General features: G+C 40.2%; 2 protein-coding genes across 2 annotated transcripts in view; one reads left to right on the top strand and one right to left on the bottom strand.

The window, feature by feature from the left end:
- Positions 1 to 21057, top strand: part of SLC16A2 (solute carrier family 16 member 2) — a 175980-nt gene that overhangs the window by 74231 nt on the left and 80692 nt on the right. The gene's annotated exons all lie outside the window — the stretch shown is intronic.
- LOC308511320 (dynein light chain Tctex-type 1-like) lies at positions 14546 to 14887 on the bottom strand (the record flags this gene model as incomplete). The annotated part of the gene is given in 3 exon segments (XM_081081358.1): positions 14546 to 14593; positions 14596 to 14602; positions 14604 to 14887. Coding segments are annotated over 3 exon segments (339 nt in total).

The following is a 21057-nucleotide window of genomic DNA, read 5'->3' as shown; positions in this document are numbered from 1 at the left end:
ATAGAGCGTCAGCCTGTGGACTCAAGGGCCCCAGGTTTGATTCTGGTCAAGGGCATGTACCTTGGTTGTGGGCACATCCTCAGTGGGTAGTGTGCAGGAGGCAGCTGATCAATGTTTCTCTCTCATTGATATTTCTAACTCTCTATCCCTCTCCCTTCCTGTCTGTAGAAAATCAATAAAATATATTTTTAAAAAAGGGAATTAATTAGCAGAGATATTCTAATATTGCTATTTGCCCTTTCTCTATAATAGAAGTGTGAGAGATGAAAGGAAACTAGTAAAATGTATATGAAAATAATATATAAATGTATTAATAAATAAACAGTAGCAAAAGGATATAACAACAGAAGCATGATATAAAAATAACAAAAACATATGAAAACAACAAAAACATGATATAAAAACAACAGTGATGCAAACAATGACTGATAAAGTACTTAAACTTATTCTAATATCTCCCTGTACACCACATTAAGAATGAAAACACTTTCAGAGTGCTTGATTAATTTCCCTTGTGATGAAGTACTTAGAACTTTAACTGTAACATCACATGCTCTTTAAACTCGAGAGAAAGCAACATATAACTGACCATGTGCAAAAACAGGTTCAGGTAAGAATATGCCTACTTTGTCTAGAGTTTGTTCTTGTGATTTATCAATAGTCATCACAAATGCTGGCATCACAGGAAACCATTGTCAAATCAATTTAAATGGGAGGCTAGTGTCAGATGGGGACAAATTAATTCTTGGAATCAGAACAGCCTCTCCCTCTGCAGATCCTGTTAATACTTCAGCTTTGATAAAGTTAGGTCATAATCTTTTGATAATAAATCTGGTACCATTACAAAGACCCCATTTACTATTGAGATTTCTCAATAGCATGATGATTGCACTCACTTTCAATTTTAATTGATGACATGGCATTCCCGAAGGAGTAATACTATTAAGAAATTCGATGGGAAAATTTTCCTTTTCAGCATCATCTTTGGAATCAATAGAATCATCACTCAAATATGTGTGAAAATCTCCATCTAGTATATCCAAATTTTCTTCATTTAATGTTTGAACATGCTCATTTTTTGGATAAAGAATTGGACATTTAGATATATTTTTAATATTATCTATAGCAGTGGTTCTCAACCTTAGCTGCACATTAGAATAACCTGGTAATCTTTTTAAAATCCTGATTCCTGGGCCTCGTCCTCTGGAAATTGTTTCTTTGTTATGGGGTGGGGCCACAACATTAGTAACAAAGAAACAGAATTAGAACTTTATTGTGGGGAGCCACTACAGTGTTTTGGACAGGTTCAAGCCTTGGACTGATGAGAGGGCACAGTCCTCTCATTGCCAAGTGCAAGTCCCAGCTTGGAGGGCAGGGCCCTCCCAGCACAATTATAGCCAACAGCTGTACTTGTAAGCTTGAACCTATGGTCCAAACACGTAGTCCCACGTGCCTGAGTGATGTAGGCTTGATAGAGTTCAAGTGCATGTAGTTGAATAGGCTTGAAACCCAGGAGAATGTTGTAAACATCTTGGTCACACCCTTACTTTGCCTCATAGCTTCTGCTATAAAATAAAGGCGTGGCTGTGGGCGTGGTCACTGTCTCTCAGAGAAGCAGCATCCCACCAAGACCCGGCTTTCATTCTCTTGTCTGTCTTTTCTAAGCCTTTCAGCCGCCCCCACTCAGGTTCACCCTTGGCTATGCTGGCGCAGCACACTTTAGAAATAGATGCCTCCATGCTCCCAGGGCGGGTTCCTGCCTCAAACCCCGCCCTTACAGGAAATAGCTCCGGGAAACAGCTCGGGGGAGGGTGCAGCCGTTGCCAAGACAACCCCTGTAGGACTGACTTCCTTCCACTTGGTCGCGGTTCTGCTGGTCGTGATGAACACCACCTAGGGTTTTTATATAAGTAGATGATGATGATGATGATGATGATGATGATGATGATGATTAATAGCCATTCTAGTGGGTGTAAAGTGGTATCTCATTTTGATTTTGATTTGCAGTTCCCTAATGATGTTGGGCATATTTTCATATAATTGACATTTGTATATCTTCTTCAGAAAAAATGTCTATTTAAATATTTTGCCTAATTTTTAAAACTATATTTTTAGAGCAGTTTTAGGTTCCTAGAAAAACTGAGCAGAAAGTGCAGAGATTTCTCATATGTCTCCTGACCTACCAAACACACAGCTTCCCCTGCTATAAACATTGCACACCAGAGTGATACATGTATTACAATCAATGAACCTTGCTTATTAGTTTCAGGAATTTTTGTCAATTTTTTCAGATTTTCTACACTGACAATTATGTAATCTGATAACAAAGACAGTTTGATTTCTTCCTTCCCAATCAGTATACCTTTCCTTTTCTTGTCTTATTTGTATTAGCCAGAACTTCCAGTACAATATGAAAAAGGAATGGTGAGAGGCTATATCATTCTCTTGTTCCCAATCACTGGGAAAGCTTCTATTTTCTCATCGTTAAGACAATGTTAACTATAAGTTTTTGGTAGATGTTCTTTATCAAGTTGAGGATGTTCCTCTCTACTCGTAGTTTGCTCAGAGTTTTTATAGGTGATGGGTCAAATAATTTTTGTCCCATGATATATAAAAATACTTTTGTCAAATGCTTTTCCTCTATCTATTGATATGCTCATTTGATGTTAGTCCTTTAACCTGTTGATGTAATCTCTTGCATTAATTGATTTTCTAATACTGAGCCAGCAATAAATTCCACTTTGGTTGTGGTCTATAATCTTTTTTTGGATATTGATGTATTCTATTTGCTAATATTTTGTTAAGAATTTTTGCACATATGTTCCTCAGAGCTATTGGTCTACAGTTTTCTTATAATGTCTCTGTCTGGGTTAGTTAGCAGCGCAATACTGGCCTCATAGAATGAATTAGGAAGTATTCTCTCTATTTCTATCTTCTTGAAGAGAATGCAGAGAATTGGTATAATTTTTCATTAAATGATTGGTAGAATTCACCAATGAACCCATCAGGGCCTGGTGCTTTGAGTTTTGGAAGGTTATTAATTATTAATTCAACTTCTTTAATAGATACAGGCCTATTCACATTGCCAATTTATTTTTTGAGTTTTGGCAGATTGTGTCTTTCAGATTGTATCTTTCTTAACTGGGTCATTTTATCTAGGTTATCAAATTTGTGGCATAGAGTTGTTCATAATATCCCTTTATTATTCTTTTAATGTCCATGGGATCTACAGTGATGTCAACTCTTTCATTTCTGATTTTAGTAATTTGTGTCTTCTCTTTTTTCCTTAGTTGGCCTAGATAGAGGTTTATCACTTTTATGGATCTTTTCAAAGAACCAGCTTTTGTTTTGTTGATTTTTTCAATTGATTTCCTATTTTCAATTTTATTGATTTCTGCTCTGATTTTTATTATTTCTTTTATTTTCCCATCTTGGATTTAATTTTTTTTAGATTGTAGATTCGATTTTTTATTTTAAATATTTATTAATTTCTAACATATGCTTTTGATGATAAAAAATTTCCTTCAAGCATGGCTTTCACTACATTCCACAAAGTTTGCTAAGTGGTATTTTCATTTTCATTTAGTTCAAAACATTTAAAGTTTTCTCTTGAAATTTCTTCTTCTTTTTAAATATATTTTATTGATTTTTTTACAGAGAGGAAGGGAGAGGGATAGAGAGTTAGAAACATCGATGAGAGAGAAACATCGATCAGCTGCCTCCCGCACACTCCCTACTGGGGATGTGCCCGCATCCAAGGTACATGCCCTTGATCGGAATCGAACCTGGGACCCTTCAGTCCACAGGCCGACGCTCTATCCACTGAGCCAAACTGATTTGAGCTTGAAATTTCTTCTTTAACCCATATGTTATTTTAAAGTGTGTTGTTTTATTTACAAGTATTTTGGCATTTCTACCCTTTTTTTTTTATTGATTTCTACTTTATTTTTTTTTTATTTATTTAATTAAATCTTTATTGTTCAGATTATTATATTTGTTCCTCTTTTTCCCCCCCATAACTCCCCTCCTCCCAGTTCCCGCCCCACCCTCCGCCCTCACTCCCCACCCACTGTCCTCATCCATAGATGCACGATTTTTGTCCAGTCTCTTCCCGCATCTCCCACACCCCTTTCCCCCCAAGAATAGTCAGTCCATTCCCTTTCTATGTCCCTGATTCTATTATGATCACCAGATTATTTATTCACTTTATTCTTAGATTCAATTGTTGATAGATGCATGTTTGTTGTTCATAATCTGTATCTTTACCTTTTTCTTCTTCCTCTTCTTAAAGGATACCTTTCAGCATTTCATATAATACTGGTTTGTTGGTGATGAACTCCTTTAGCTTTTCCTTATCAGTGAAGCTCTTTATCTGACCTTCAGTTCTGAATGATAGCTTTGCTGGATAAAGTAATCTTGGTTGTAGGTTCTTGGTATTCGTCACTTTGAATATTTCTTTCCATTCCCTTCTGGCCTGCAAAGTTTCTGTTGAGAAATCAGCTGACAGTCGTATGGGTATTCCCTTGTAGGTAACTGAGTTTCTTTCTCTTGCTGCTCTTAAGATTCTCTCTTTGTCTTTTGCTCTTGGCATTTTAATTATGATGTGTCTTGGTGTGGTCCTCTTTGGATTCCTTTTGTTTGGGGTTCTCTGCGCTTCCTGGACCTGTAAGTCTATTTCTTTCACCAGGTAGGAGAAGTTTTCTGTCATTATTTCTTCAATTAGGTTTTCAATATCTTGCTCTCTCTCATCTTCTGGCACCCCTATAATTCTGATGTTGGTATGCTTGAAGCTGTCCCAGAGGCTCCTTACACTATCTTCGTATTTTTGGATTCTTTTTTCATTTTGCTTTTCCAGTTGGGTGTTTTTTGCTTCTTCGCATTTCAAATCTTTGACTTGATTCTCGTGCTCCTCTGGTCTGCTGTTGGGTGTCTGTATAATATTCTTTATTTCAGTCAGTGTATGCTTAATTTCTAGTTGGTTCTTTATCACAACATCGAGGGTCTCATTAGATTTCTTGTAGATCTTATTAAGTTTATCGGCAGTTTCTAGAAACTTATTGAAAGACCTTAAAAGTGTGGTTTTGAGCTCTGTATCCTCCATTTCTGTCATGTTTCTTTGTCTCCGCATTTTTTATGCTTTCTTGGTGCACCCCCTTGTGGTCTTTGTGTGCAGTTTTGTTGTAGTTAAGCCTTGGTTGTTGTAGGTAATACCGGTGGGGATTTGACCTCCAGGCCAACTGGCTATGAGAATCAGCTGTGTCTGCAGTGGGAAAACTTCTGTGCTTGATCTCTAGGGCAGTGCTAATCTAGCCTTTGCCTGAGGCTATCCGGCAATGCCTCTGTGCAGGGCTTGGGCGGGGCGGGTCCCAGGGGATCTACAGGGCGGGCGGAGGGAGCAGTTATGGTTGCTCTCAGTCCCATCCCCAGAGGCTCTGCCTCACCGAGTCCCAGCAACCGCCGCAAACCTCGGAGAGAAAGCTGCCTTCGAGTTCCAACCGAAGCCAGACAGTCCCGCTTCTCCCGTTTGAGTCTGGGTCCCTAGAGACTCGCCTGGCTCTGAAGCTCAGAGTCTGAAGCTCCCTCCCGATTGAAAACAACAACCGCACCCTCCACCGCCAGCCCGCTCCGGGCACACTCCGCACCTGAGTATTTCACTTCAGCACTGCACCTCCTCTGAGTCTGGGTATGATATTCTCTTTCCTCCTAGTTGCAGAATTTCCACTCATCCAGCCTTCCTGTGGTTCTGGATGATGTGTGTTCTGTCTTTTAGGTGTAATTTGAATTGGTTTTTCGAGGCAGCAATCTCTGGCCTTAACCTATGCCGCCATCTTGGTTTCTCCTCTGATTTCTACTTTAATTGCATTGTGTTCTGAGAGCATGACATAATAGTTATATATATATATATATATAATTTGTTAAGGCGTGTTTTGTGATCCATATATGGTCTATCTTGGTGAATGTTCCTTGAGAGCTGGAGAAGAATATCTATTCTGCTATTGGATGAAGTAGTCTGTAGATGTCAATTAGATCCACTTGATTGATGATATTCTGCAATTCAACTATTCTCTTGTATGCATGTATGATTTTCTGCATGTTATATCTGTCTATTTCTGATATAAGGATGTTAAAGTTTCCAATATGATAGTGGATTCACCTATTTCTTCTTGCAGTTCTATCAGTTTTAGCTTCTGTTGTTGGGCACATACACATTAAGAATTACTATATATTCTTAGAGAATTAACCCCCTTACCATTTTTGTAGTGCTCCTCTTTATCCCTGAGAATGTTTCTTGCTTTGAAGTCTTCTCTGAAATTTAACTATTCCAGCTTTCTTATTATTAGTGTTAGTATGGTATATTTTTTCTTCATCCCTTTACTTTAACTTGTATATGTCTAAAGTAAGAGTGGTTTTCTTATAGACCACATATAGTTTGGTTTTATTTTTCAATCCACTTTGACAATGCCTGTCATTTAATTTATATATTTAGACCATTAACACTTAAAGTAATTATTGAAGGTGGTAGTAGAAGATCCTAACTTGGCAGCCAGCAGGAGGGCAGTGAGAGAGAGAGTGTGAGAGAGTAAAGGAGTGAGAAGGGAGTATGTGGACTTGTGTGGTGTGTGTGAGGGTGAATCAAGGACAGTTAGATCTTGTAGAAGTCTCAGGGACTGGTGGACCAGGCTCTCCTGTAAGAGGAGCCCCTGCTACCATGGCAGACACTACCAGGCAGGTGCAGCTGGGGTCAGAGCCCATACTATCTTGAAGTGGGGAACACTGGGGGGAGAAGCACAGCCAAAACAACAACCAGAGCAGCTCACCTACCACCCCTGCAGTGAGTAGCACCCTACCTCGCTTCCAGCTCCCAGTAGTGACCTCAGGCCAGAGACACCTCCCGGTTTATGCCTCCCCAGACCCATGCCTAGACCCAGATCTTCAGGGACCCTGTGTGCCAGGACACAGTGTTCCCAGTCACGGCGCCAGCACCCCATGTGCTGGAACCCCATGCACCCGGACCCCACATGTCCGGTCCCTGCCCCTGGAACCAGCGTTTCAGGGACCACACATACCGGGACCCAACGCACCCAGAGGCTGCCCCCTCAACCACCCCCCAGCCGCTGTGTGCCAGGATCCTGATCCGAGACGCCACGCATCACCTTGCTGCGCACCCACTCCCGTTTGCCCAGTTGAAGCGCCAGAATCCTGCATGACAGCACCCCGAGGGCCAGAACCAAGCTAACCATGATACCATATGCCTGGACCCCGTGCATGTGGATCCTACTATTCAAGACCCCACACTGGAGTCACACACCAGAAGAATTGTGCACATACCCCTGCCAACCCCAAGCACCTGCAGAGGACAGCTGAGGAGCCAGATACATGAGGGAAAGAAATACAACTCAGAGCACAGACAAAGACATGAGAGTCAAGGCAGACCCAGCCTCTGGGCTAAGAAATTCCAGACCATTGGACCGCTAGGGGCTTCAACATCTCCGACCTCAAACAGGTTGTCCAGAGCCAGAAAGTGAGAGCACCTCACATTACATAGACACAAATACAAAGAGACAGCGAAATTGGGGAGAAAAAGAAACAATCCACAAAGGAAAAAAAAATTGCCAGAAAAGGAAATATATGAAAGAAAGCAAGCAATTTGTCAGAGAAACAATTCAGAGTTATGGTTATACTAGGTCTACCGGTTAATAATGCGGATTTTTTCTCTATATGGAGTTACACATATGTTGAGATATATGCGATTTGATATGTATGCTATTTTGTTGTATTGACAACAAGCTTCAAAACTTCATATGTCAAATTTGCTGAAGGTGTTAACATCATAGATATTTTTACACTGAAAAAATGTCAAATTTCGTGCCAAAAAAAGAGCATTTGTGGGAAGTTTTAATTCATTACTTTATTTTGAAGAAAAGTCCTGCTGAATACTTTGGGAAGCTTATGGTGAACATGCTCCATCTCAAGAAACTTGTGAATGCTGGTTTAAATGCTTTAAAAGTGATTATTTTGATGTGAAAGACAAAGAACGCCCAGGTCAACCGAAAAAGTTTGAAGACCAATAATTACAAGCATTATTGGATGAAGATGCGTGTCAAACTTACAAACAACTTGCAGAAAGATTAAACGTTGCTCAGCAAATAATATCCAATTGTTTACAAGCAATGGGAAAGATATTGAAGGAAGGAAAATGGGTGCCACATGAAGTAAATGAAAGACAAATGGAAAACCCAAAAGTCATCTGTAAAACGTTGCTTCAATGGCATGAAAGAAAGCCTTTTTTTTGCATCGAATTGTGACGGGCAATGAAACATGGATTTATTTTGAGAATCCCAAACACACAAAATCATGAGTTGATCCATGTCAACCATCAACATCGACTGCAAGGCCAAATCACTTCGGAAAGAAGACAACGCTCTGCGTTTGGTGGGATCAGGAAGGTGTGGTGTATTATGAGCTTCTAAAACTAGGTGAAACTGTTAATACTGATTGCTACTGACAACAAATAATTAATTTGAACCATGCTTTGATGTTGAAATGACCAGAATGTGCCAGAAGACACAGCAAAGTAATTTTGCTTCATGATAATGCACCATCGCACACTTCAAAACCAGTTAAAAGATCTTGCCTGGGAAGTATTAACCCACCCACTGTATTCACGTGACCTTGCTCCTTTAGATTACCACTTGTTCTGATTGATGGGACGCGCACTTTCTGAGCAGCATTTCAAAACGAATGAAGAAGTGAAAAATTAGGTCTCTGAATGGTTTGCCTCAAAACAAGAAAAGTTTTATTGTGACGGTATCCACAAATTACCTGAAAGATGGGGAAATGTATAGCTAGTGATGGACATTACTTTGAATGAAGTACTTTTGATGTTTCTCTTGAAATTATTGTTTTCTTTGATTACAAAATCTGCCATTATTAACCGGTACACCTAGTATGTATACTGAAAAGGCTGGACGAGATATTCACCAAATGTGTAAGAATCAAGAGGAAATGAAGAATGACTTGGCTGCAATAAAGAAAAAAAATGGAAGGTTTCAATACTAAACCAGAGGAAGCTGAGGTCCACATCAGCAAGTTAGAAGACAAGGTAGAAAAAAACCCAAGCAGATCAGGAACTAAAACAAAGAAACAAACAAAACAAACACACTTAAAAAGCAAAAGGAGAGTCTAAGGAAGCTCTGGGAAAATACAAAATGAAACTACATCCACATAATTGGGGTGCTAGAAAGAGAGGAAGCTGAGCAAGGAATAGAAAATTTGTTTGAAGAAATAATGACAGAAAACTTCCATGACGTTGGAAAGAAAAAGTCACACAAGTCCAAGAAGCACACAAAATCCCAAACAAGATGAACCCAAAAAGCCAGACACCAAGAAATATTATAATTAAATTAGAAAACATCAACAACAAAGTAAGAATCTTAATGGCTGCCAGAAGGAGACATAAAATTACCTATAAGGGATCTCCCTTTAGATAATCAACTGATTTTTCAACAGAAACACATCAGGACAGAAGGGTGGAATGAAGAATACAAAGTGATGCAAAGCAAGAGACTGAATCCAGGTATACTCTATCCAGCAAGGATATCATTCAAAATTAAAGGGGAAGTCAGGAGCTTTGTAGTCAAAACAGTCTGAGGGATTTTATTACCACCAAGCTAGCAATGCAAGAAATGCTAAAGCGACTGATCTAAGAAATAGGACTAGAGAGAAAAGGAGAAACAGAGACATAAAGGGTAAAAATATCAACAAACAAGTACCTATCAGTTATAACCTTAGATGTAAATGTATTAAAAAAATCTAATGAAAAGAAATAGAGTGACTGAATGGATAAGAAAACATGACCCATACATATACTATTTACAAGAAACCCACCTGAGAACAAAGGACTCACACAGAATGAAAATGAAGGGATGCAAAAAAATTCTTCAGGCAAATGGAAATGAAAAAAGCTGGGATAGCAATATTTACATCTGACAAAATTGACCTCAAAGTGAAAACCATAACAAGAGATAAGGAGGGCCACTTCATAATACTAAAGGGAGTAATTCAACAAGAGGACACAACTCTAGTAAACACATATGCACCCAATATAGGAATGCACAGATACATTAAAAAAAAAAAATCTGGAAGATATCAAGGGAGAGATAGACAGCAATCTACACTAATAAAAGACAAAGATGCTAATTGACCGTACCTTTGCTATGCCCTAAGCCACACCCAACAGCCAATCAGAGCGACTATATGCAAATTAACCCAACCAAGATGGTGTGTGTGTGGGGGGGGCAGGGAGTTCTTTATGTACTAAATCAATTACTTTTTATATATATATTTTTTATTGATTAAGATATTACATAGGTGTACCCTCTACCCCACCCCCGCTCATGCCCTCACCCCCCCCGTTGTCCGTGTCCATTGGTTAGGCCTATATGCTTGCATATAAGTCCTTTGGTTGATCTTTCCCCCTTGCCCCCACCCTCCCCTACCTTCCCTCCAAGGCCCGACAGTCCAATCAATGCCTCTCCATCTCTGGATCAGTCCATGTTCATCAGTTTATGTTATTCATTATATTCCACAAATGAGTGAGATCCTGTGGTATTTATCCGCTCTCCAGTTCCATCCATGCTGTGGCAAATGGTAAGAGTTCCTTTTTCTTCTTCCTCTTCTTAAAGAATACCTTTCAGCATTTCATATAATGCTGGTTTGGTGGTGATGAACTCCTTTAGCTTTTTCTTATCCGTGAAGCTGACCTTCCATTCTGAATGATAGCTTTGCTGGATAAAGTAATCTTGGTTGCAGGTTCTTGCTATTCATCTCTTTGAATATTTCTTGCCACTCTCTTCTGGCCTGCATGGTTTCTGTTGAGAAATCAGCTACAGTCGTATGGGTACTCCCTTGTAGGTAACTGACTGTCTTTCTCTTGCTGCTTTTAAGATTCTCTCTTTATCTTTTGCTCTTGGCATTTTAATTATGATGTGTCTTGGTGTGGTCCTCTTTGGATTCCTTTTGTTTGGGGTTCTCTGCGCTTCCTGGACTTGTAGGTCCATTTCTTTCACCAGGTGGGGGAAGTTTTCTGTCATTATTTCTTCAAAAAGGTTTTCAATATCTTGCCCTCTCTCTCCTTCTGGTACCCCTATAATTCTGATGTTGGTACACTTGAAGCTGTCCCAGAGGTTCCTTACACTGTCTTCATATTTTTTGAATCTCTTTTCTTTTTTCTTTTTCGGTTGGGTATTTTTTGTTTCTTTGTATTTCAAATCTTTGACTTGATTCTTGGGATCCTCTTGTCTGCTGTTGGATCTCTGTATATTATTCTTTATTTCAGTCAGTGTATGCTTAATTTCTAGTTGGTCTTTTTTCATATCCTCCAGGGTCTCACTAAATTTATTGGCGGTTTCCATAAAATTCTTGAAAAACCTTATAAACGTGGCCTTGAACTCTATATCCAGTCATTTGCTTTCCTCCGTTTCTGCCATTTGTGACCTGTTTCTTTGTCTCCGCATTTTGGCTGATTTCCTGTGTTGATAGAGTGGCCCTGCGTGCCAGGTGTCCTGCAGGGCCCAGTGGCTCAGCCTCCCCAGTTACCTGGGGTGGACACTCTTGGTGCGCTCTTGGTGCCTTGGTTGTTGTAGGATCACTGGGAGGAATTGACCTCCAGGCCAATTGGCTGTGGGAATCAGCTGTGTCTGAAGTGGGAGAATGGTCCCCCTCTGACCACTGGGTACAGTGGCTCCTGGATCTAAGGAGGTGCTAATTCAGCCCCTGCCTGAGGCCACACAGCAGGAGCCACGAAGAGGCTCAGCTGTGAAGCAATGCAAGCCACTGCGGGGCCTTGGGCCTTCTCTTGGAAGTTCCGGGTCTGTCTGCCTGGGCTGTAGTTAGGTACATTCACATGCAAAAGCCTCTGCCGCAGCCTGGGTGGGGCGGGGTCTCAGGGAGTCAAAAGGGCGGAGAAAGAAGCTATGGCTGATTCTCCACGCCCGGAGTCGCGCGTCTCAGTGTCCCGGTAACGGCTGCAAGCACCTCTGAGGGAAATCCGCCCTCAAGTTCGCCCGCTGCCGCCTCACAGACCAGCCTCTCCTCGTATGAGTCCTGGATCCCCAGAGACTTCCCGGAACCGGAGTTCAGAGCAGTCGGGAGCTTGTGATTCAAAAAGACAGCCGCGTCCTCAGGTGCCACCCCCTTTCCACGCGTGCGAGCCGCCGCCGTACCTCTGCACTCAGCCTCCGCAGCTCCTCTGGCTCTCAGCGTGCTTTTCTTTTCTTCTAGTTGTAGAAATTACACTCAGCCAGCCATCCTGTTGTTCTGGACGATGTTTACTCCGTCCTTTGGGATATTTTTCAATTGTTGTGTGAGGCGACTATTTCCCGGTGTTTATCTATGCCACCATCTTAGTTTCTCTCCTAATTCAATTTCTTATATCTCTTTTCAGGTTTTCTGTTTCTTCTTGCACCAATTTTGGTAGTTTGTGGTTTTGTAGGAATTTTTCCATTTTGTTCAAATTACTTAATTTAGTGGCATAAAATTATCCATAGTGTTTCTTTTTGCTCTTTTTATTTCTGTAAGGTTGTAGTGATAGCTCATTTTTATTCTTACTTTTACTAATTTGAGTCATCTCTGTTTTGTTCTTGTTCAATCTCATTAAAGATTTGACAATTTTGCAGATATTTTGAAGAACCAACTTGTGGTTTTATTGATTTTCCCCAATTGCTTTTTATTCTCTATTTTACTTATTTATGTCCTACTCTTAATTATTGCCTTCCTTATGCTTGCTTTGGGTTTAGTTTGCTGTTCTTTTTCTAGGTTTTTTTTAGCTAGGAAGTTAGGTTATTTTTTTTTTAATAATTTTTTTTTATTGTTTTTTTCTACAATCTCCCAAGAGCACTTTTTTTTTTAAATATAGTTTATTGATTTTTTACAGAGAGGAAGGAAGAGAGATAGAGAGTTAGAAACATCGATCAGCCGCCTCCTGCACACCCCCCACTGGGGATGTGCCCGCAACCCAGGCACATGCCCTTGACCGGAATCGAACCTGGGACCTTTCAGTCCGCAGGCCGACGCTCTATCCACTGAGCCAAACCGGTTTCGGCAGGAAGTTAGGTTATTGATTTGAGATCTTTATTTTTCATTTTTTTATTGAGATAAAACACACTATAACATTCACTATTTTTTTATATATATTTTATTGATTTTTTACAGAGAGGAAGGGAGAGAGATAGAGAGTTAGAAACATCAATGAGAGAGAAACATCGATCAGCTGCCTCCTGCACATCTCCTACTGGGGATGTGCCCGCAACCCAGGTACATGCCCTTGACCGGAATCGAACCCAGGACCTTTCAGTCCGCAGGCCAACGCTCTATCCACTGAGCCAAACCGGTTTCGGCAACATTCACTATTTTAAAGTGTATGATTTGGTGTTTTTAGTATATTTCCAATGTTTTCCAAATATTATAAATATCTAATTCCAGAACATTTTTATCACTCCAAAAAGATAGTTCCTAGTAGCAGTCTCTACCCTTACTCCAATCCCGCAACCTTTAGTGACACGTAATCTACTATTTGTTTCTATGGATTTGCCTATTTTAGACATTATATAGAAAAGATTTTTGGTTGACAGTTTTTTCCCTTTCATGGCTTTGAATGTCATCTCACTGCCTCTGGTCTCCATTCTTTTTGGTAGAAGTCAGCCATTAATCTTATCAGAGTTTTTCTTATACATGATGAGTCATTTTTCTCTTGCTGCTTTCATGATTTCCCTTTGTTTTTGGCTTTCCACATTTTGACTGTGGTGTGCCTGGGGTGTATCTTTTTGTGTTTTCTACTTATTATTTGTAGAGCTTCTTAGATATATAAATTCATGTTTTAATCAAATTTGAGGAATTTTATTATTTTTGATTATTTTTTTCTATCTCTTTCACTCTTCTCTGTACTTTCATCTCATGTGTATTGGCGTGCTTAATGGTGTTCCACATTTCTCGGAGGCTGTCTTCATTTTTCATCATTCTATATTCTCAATGTTTTTCAATTTGCATAATTTGTATTGATCTGTCTTTGAGTTTACTCATTTTTTTCTTCTGCCACCTCAAATCTACTGTTGAGCTCCTCTATTGAATTTTCATTTCACTTATTGTACATTTCAACTTCAGTATTTTCATGTGTTTCTTTTTTTTTTAAATTGGAATAATTTATTCTAACAAAAGTAAAAAGTATGGAAAAATTAGTGTGTTTAAATGATTTCAGAGAGTAGAGAAATGTTCACACTAACAGGTTGAGTGTTAAGCACCTTTGAACAGAGATATTCAGAGTGCGGACACGTGGCAGTCCAGGTTCCAACTGCCCAAGAACGATCCGTGATTGAGGGTGTGTTGATCACAGGACAGTGCGGTCATTTGGGTTTTTCTCTGCATGTTGAGAGTGCCACAGAAAACAAAATGTGGGAAGGCTGTTCACTGAATTCATGGCTGGTGGTTAGAAGATCCGAGAGAAATGTTGAGACAGAGGAGAAAGAGCCTGGGGGGATGAGGAGGTCAGTCAGATGGACAGTCCGAAGGCGCTGACAATGTAGTACATGGTCTTATTCTACTATAGCACAGTGCAGCTCCCGTCAGTAGAGCTGTCCCAGAAGCAAGAACTCGCCATGTGTAGTCCTGCTCCATTCTTCTGCATAATTTTACAGGTCACAATGTATTTGAATGGTTTTCCCAGCTTGGTGAGTTGGCTTAAAGTTTGTTCTACGACATTTGTGGTCCACTGATTGACTTTGCTGTGCTGATAGGCGTTGCCACCGATGGCACTTTCTATAGCCTCTTTCACAATGTTGCTCACTTTGTCAACAACCAAAGTGGTCTCTTCCGCACACTGGTTATCTTCCATCTTCCCCGGCGCATCACCTCCGCCGCCCTCCATGTGCTTCTTTTTAAAAAAATGTATAACTTTATTGATATCCTCTATGTGGTAATAAATTGTCATCATTTACTTTTTTGAACATGATTTCCTTTATTATTTTTTAATTTCTTTATTGATTAAGGTATTACATATGTGTCCTCATCCCGCCATTCCCCCCCCCCAACCCCCCACTCATGCCCTCAACCCCCTATTATCTGTGTCCATAAGTTAGGCTTATATGCACGAATACAAGTCCTTTGGTTGATCTCTCCCCCTTACCCCCACCCTCCCCTACCTTCCCTCTGAGGTTTGGAAGTCTGATCGATGCTTCTTTCTCTGTCTCTAGATCTGTTTTTGTTCATCAGTTTATGTTGTTCATTATATTCCATAAATGAGTGAGGTCATGTGATATTTATCTTTCTCTGACTGGCTTATTTCACTTAGCATAATGCTCTCCAGTTCCATTCATACTGTTGTAAATGGTAAGAATTCCTTCTTTTTTACCGCAGAGCAGTATTCCACTGTGTAGATGTACCACAGTTTTTTAATCCACTCATCTGCTGATGGGCACTTAGGCTGTTTCCAAATCTTAGCAATAGTGAATTGTGCTGCTATGAACATAGGGGTGCATATATCCTTTCTGATTGGTGTTTCTAGCTTCTTGAGATATATTGCTAGAAGTGGGATCACTGGGTCAAATGGGAGTTCCATTTTTAATTTTTTGAGGAAACTCCATACTGTTCTCCACAGTGGCTGCACCAGTCAGTCTGCATTACCGTCAGCAGTGCACTAGGGTTCCTTTTTTCTGCATCCTCACCAACACTTGTCATTTGTTGATTTGTTGATGATAGTCATTCTTACAGGTGTGAGATGGTACCTCATTGTAATTTTGACTTGCATCTCTCAGATGATTAGAATGTACTTGGAAGTGTTCCTTCCTCTTTAATTTTTTGGAATAGTCTGAGGAGGATAGGTTTTACTTCTTCCTTGAATGTTTAGTAAAACTCCCCTGTGAAGCCGTCTGGCCCTGGGCTTTTGTTTGCTGGAAGCTTTTTTATGACAGCTTCAATTTCTTCCATAGTTATAAGCCTATTGAGATTTTTAGAATCTTCCTGATTGAGTTTTGGAAGGTTGTATTTTTCTAGCAATGTGTCCATTTCCTCCATGTTGTCTAGTTTGTTGGAATAGAGTTGTTCATAGTATTTTTTTAACAATCATTTGTATTTCTGTGGGGTCTGTTGTTATTTCACCTCTTTCATTTCTGATTTTTTTTTTTTTAATTTGGGTCCTCTCTCTTGCTTCTTAGTGAGCCTGGCTAGAGGTTCATCAATCTTGTTTATCCTTTCAAAGAACCAGCTACTGGTTTCATTTGTCTTTTGTATTTTTTTGGTCTCTATGTCATTTATTTCTGCTCTGATCTTTATTATCTCCTTCCTTCTGCACACTCTGGGCTCTTCTTGTTGCTCTCTTTCTAAATCTTTGAGTTTTACAGCCTAAGTGCCCATCTGTAGATGAGTGGATTAGAAAACTGTGGTACATCTACATGATGGAATACTATGCTGCTATAAAAAAGAAGGAACTCTTACCATTTGCAACAGCATGGATGGAACTGGAGAGCATTATGCTAAGTGAAATAAGCCAGTCAATGAAGGAAAAATACCACATGATCTCACTCATTTCTGGATAATAAAGACCATTATAAACTTATGAACAAAAATAGATACAGAGGCAGAGCTGCCTCGAACAGACTGTCAAACTACAGCAGGAAGGCCAGGGAGGGTGGGAGGGGAGGAGGGGGGTGAGTAAGAGATCAACCAAAGGACTTGTATGCATGCATATAAGCATAACCAATGGACATAAGACACTGGGGGGTAGGGGAGGCCAGGGGATTGTCAAGGGCAGGGGGAAAAAAAGGAGACATATGTAATACTCTTTGTAATACTTTAAGCAATAAAAAAAACAAATAATAAAATTTAGAGGAAAAAGAAAATGTTTATTTTACACTATGTACAATCAGACACATATTTAAAAGCATTGTCAATTAAAATAAATGAAGATCATAAATCACACAAAAAATAAAATAAATAAATAAATCTTTGAGTTTTAGAGTTAGATGATTTACCACCATTTTTTCTTGTTTTTTTTTTGTTTTGTTTTGTTTTGTTTTGTTTTGTTTTTTGAGGTAGGCCTGTAGAGCTATAAACTTCCCTCTCAGGACTGCTTTCATTGTATACCATAGATTTTGGATTGTTGTATTTTTATTGTCATTAGTTTCCAGGATGTTTTTAATTTCTTCTTTGATCTCATTTGTATCCCAATGATTGTTTAATAGCATGCCATTCAGCTTCCAAGTCTTTGAGGTTTTTTTGGATTGTTTTTATTGTAGTTTGTTTCTAATACTATGCCATTGTGGTCTGAGAGGATGCTTGGTTTGATTACAGTCTTCTTGAATTTGGGGAGACTTTGCTTGTGACCCAATATGTGGTCTATTTTTTAAAATGTCCAATCTGCACTTGAGAATGTATATTTCGTGGCTTTGGGGTGAAATGTTCTGAAGATGTCAATTAAGTCCACCTGATTTAGTGAGTCGTTTAGGATTGCTATTTCTTTGCTTACTTTTTGTCTAGAGGATTTATCCAGTGATGTCAGTGGTATATTAAAGTCCCCTACTATGATTGTATTGTTGTCGATCTCTCCCTTGATATCTTCCAGGAGTTTTGTATGTATTTGGGTGCTCCTGCATTTGGTGCATATATTTTTATTGGGGTTATATCCTCTTGTTGTATTGATCCCTTTAGTATTATGAAGTGGCCTTCCTTATCTCTTATTATGGGCTTCACTTTGAGGTCAATTTTGTCAGATATAAGTATTGCTACCTCAGCTTTTTTTTCATTTCCATTTTCCTGAAAGATATTTTCCATCCCTTCACTTTCAGTCTGTGTGAGTCCCTTGTTCTGAGGTGGGTCTCTTGTAGACAGCATATATATGGGTCATGTTTTTGGTTTTTTTATCCATTCAGCCATTGTCTTTTGGTTGTGTCCCAATATGTGTTCTATTTTTTAAAATGTCCCATGTGCACTTGAGAATGTATATTTCGTGGCTTTGTGGTGAAATGTTCTGAAAATGTCTTTTGATTGGAGCATTTAGTCCGTTTACATTTAAAGTTATTATTGAAAGGTACTTGTTTGTAGCTATTTCTATTTTTTGTGCCTGTGTTCCTGCTTACTTTTTTATTTCTTGTTTTTAAAGCATTCCCTTTAGCATTTCTTGCATTGCTCGCTTGGTAGTGATAAACTCCCTTAGCCTTTTTTTTTGTCTGTGAACTCCTGATTTCCCCCCAATTTTGATTGATAGTCTTGCTGGATAGTGTATTCTTGGATTCAGTCCTTTGCTTTGCATCACTTTGTATAACTCCTTCCATTCCCTTCTAGCTTGATGTGTTTCTATTGAGAAAGCATTTGATAATCTGATGAGGGATCCTTTGTAGGTAACTCTCTGTCTCTCTCTTCCAGCCTTTAAGATTCTCTCTTTTCCTTAACATTTGCCATAGTAATTATGGAGCGTCTTGGTGTGGGTCTTTTGGGATTCATCTTGCTTGGGACTGTCTGTACTTGTTTAACTTTTTTCTTCCCCATATCAGGGAAGTTTCTATCATTATTTCTTCAAATAGGTTTTCTAATCCTTGCTGCTCTTCTTGTCCTTCTGGCAGCCCTATTATGCATATGTTACTTCATTTTGCATTGTCCCAAAGCTCCCTTAGGCTCTCCTCCTGCTTTTTAATTTATTTCTCCAGTTGATGTTCAGATTGGGCTTGTTTCTGTACTTTATCTTCTAACTCACTAAATCGGTCCTCTGCTTCTTCTAGTCTATTGTTGAAACCTTCCATGGTGTTTTTGATTGTAGCTATATCACTTTCATTTCTTCCCGATTTTTGCATAGGTTTTTGATTTTCTCGTTCATCAGGTGTATGAACTGTTTGACCATTACTCTGAATTCTTTTTTTTGTCATGTTGCATGCTTCCATTTCACTTATTTCCTTTCTTGGCGATTTCTCTTTTTCTTTCCTCTAGGGATTGTTTCATTGTCTCCCCATTCTGACTATCACCAGAAGGTTCAAATGTCGAGTTGCAGAGGCCTGGGCCATGTGCAGTGGGAGCTTTGCACCCCCTGAGTATCACTGAAGAGCTCTGACATCAAGATGTGTGGCTGCCATGGGTTGGTGGGAGCCACGCTCACCCAGGATCAGAGTTACAGGTGCTTAGTGTGGCCTCGTATGCACACCTAGAATCAGGGACCCTGCCTGCAGCACGCTGAAACAGAGACCCTACTGGCATGTGCCAAAGATCAGAGTCCCCTTGTGTGTGTCAGGAGTCAGAGACCCCTGTGTCCACGCCGAGAATTGAGTATCAGAGTCTCTGTTGCTTGGTGTGGTCTCGCGCTGAGAATCAGTGTCTCTGTGTGCACATGCGCCAAGAATTAGAATCACTGGCTCAAAGTGTGAATGCACTTGGAATCAGGGATTCCAGGCATGCGTGATGAGAAACAGAGTCAAATCACTGGTCACACGGGTATGCACTGTGGGAAACAGACTCCCCATGTCCATACACCCAGGCTCAAATTAAGCGCTGCCTCCCTTTGTGGGCAAGGGGTCTGGTCGCGGGAAACAAACTCCCTGAGTTCGAGTGCCCAGGTTCAAATTCAGCAAAGCCTCCCTGCTTGGGCGAGGTGTCTGGTCGCGGGGAAACATACTCCACGAGTTATCGCTCTAGGCACAAATTCAGCTCTGCCTCCCTGCATTTGCGTAGGGTCTGGTTGAGGAAAACAAACTCCCCAAGGTCTCACACCTAGGCTCAAATTCAGTGCAGCCTCCCTGCTTGGGTGCAGGGTCTGGTCGCAGGAAACAAACTCCCCAAGTTCGCACCCCCAGGCTCAAATTCAGCCCAGCCTCCCTGCCTGGGCATGGATTCTGGTCACTGGAAACAAACTTCCCATGTCCGTACACCCAGGCTCAAATTCAAGTAGAGCTGCCACTGCTGTGTGTTTGAGGGTCTGGCAGTTCCTTATGCCTCTGCGGTGGGGCCAGCAGGAAGAGGAATTGGCTCTGTGACTCACAGAAATCTACAGCCGGGGTGCCTGGGGTCTTGGTGTACATGGGTTTCCAGCTGTGGCCGCAGGTCTTTTACCCCAGTGGCTGTAGGGTCCCGGTTTGCGACTGAGACCAGATTGTGTAGTGGCGAGGCTAAGATCCTAGTCCCAAGCAGTTTTGTTCTTCAAGATGGCTCGGTCTCTGTGCTGGTGGTGTCCTCCCCCGAGTGTTTGCGGTGGCAGTGGGGTTTCACCATCTAAGACTGCCCTGTTTGGCAGCCCCTTGGAAGACCTGTAGGATCTAGCTGTCCCTAGCTCTCACTCACACTCACCACACATGTCCACATACTCTTCTATCGCTCCCTCACTCTCTCACACACTCTTCCTCCCTACCTTCTTGCTGGTTGCCATCTCTGTTTCCCTCCTTTATTACTTTTTAATTAATTGCTTTATTTTTATTCTTGACACTATTAAATGTCACCCATCCTCCCTTTATTCTTTTAATTCTTTGAACATATTTGTAATAGCTGCTTTTTCTCTAAGTACAACATCTGGCCCACTCAAAAGTTTCTATTGCCTGCTTTTTTCCTGTTTATGGGTAACACTTTCCTATTCTTTCCATGTTTCATAATTTTTTCTGAAAATTGGACATTTCAGGTAATACAGTATAGCATCTCCAGATACTGTTACTGACTTCTGGACTAGTTTAGGGAAGTTTATTAAGTCTCTATGTTGTACCTCAGAAGTCACAACCTTGGACATGTACACATTATTACTACCACTCACGATACCTGTAGTTTTAACAGGGCCCTCTGTTTCTTTCACTGAGATGTCCATTTAGCTCCTGACTGATCTATCTCTTATAGTATAAAACCCAGCTATTAGTCTCCACTTATTGCTTCTTAATTCCACTACTGGTTTTTTCTTAACAATGCCCATGGACATAAATTGCAACACAACCCAATCCAATTAAAGTTGTAATACTTTGCAAGGGCATGTTGTTATCAGTTATTGAGGCTTACTGAGACCCTAGAATAGTTCTTCTTAGTTATTTATTTGGTTTTCTCTGTTAA

Source organism: Myotis nattereri, assembly GCF_964212035.1.
Source record: "Myotis nattereri genome assembly, chromosome: X".
Lineage (NCBI taxonomy): Eukaryota > Metazoa > Chordata > Mammalia > Chiroptera > Vespertilionidae > Myotis > Myotis nattereri.
The sequence above is the reverse complement of the archived record's forward strand: the minus strand, read 5'-3'. Positions and strand labels throughout refer to the sequence as shown.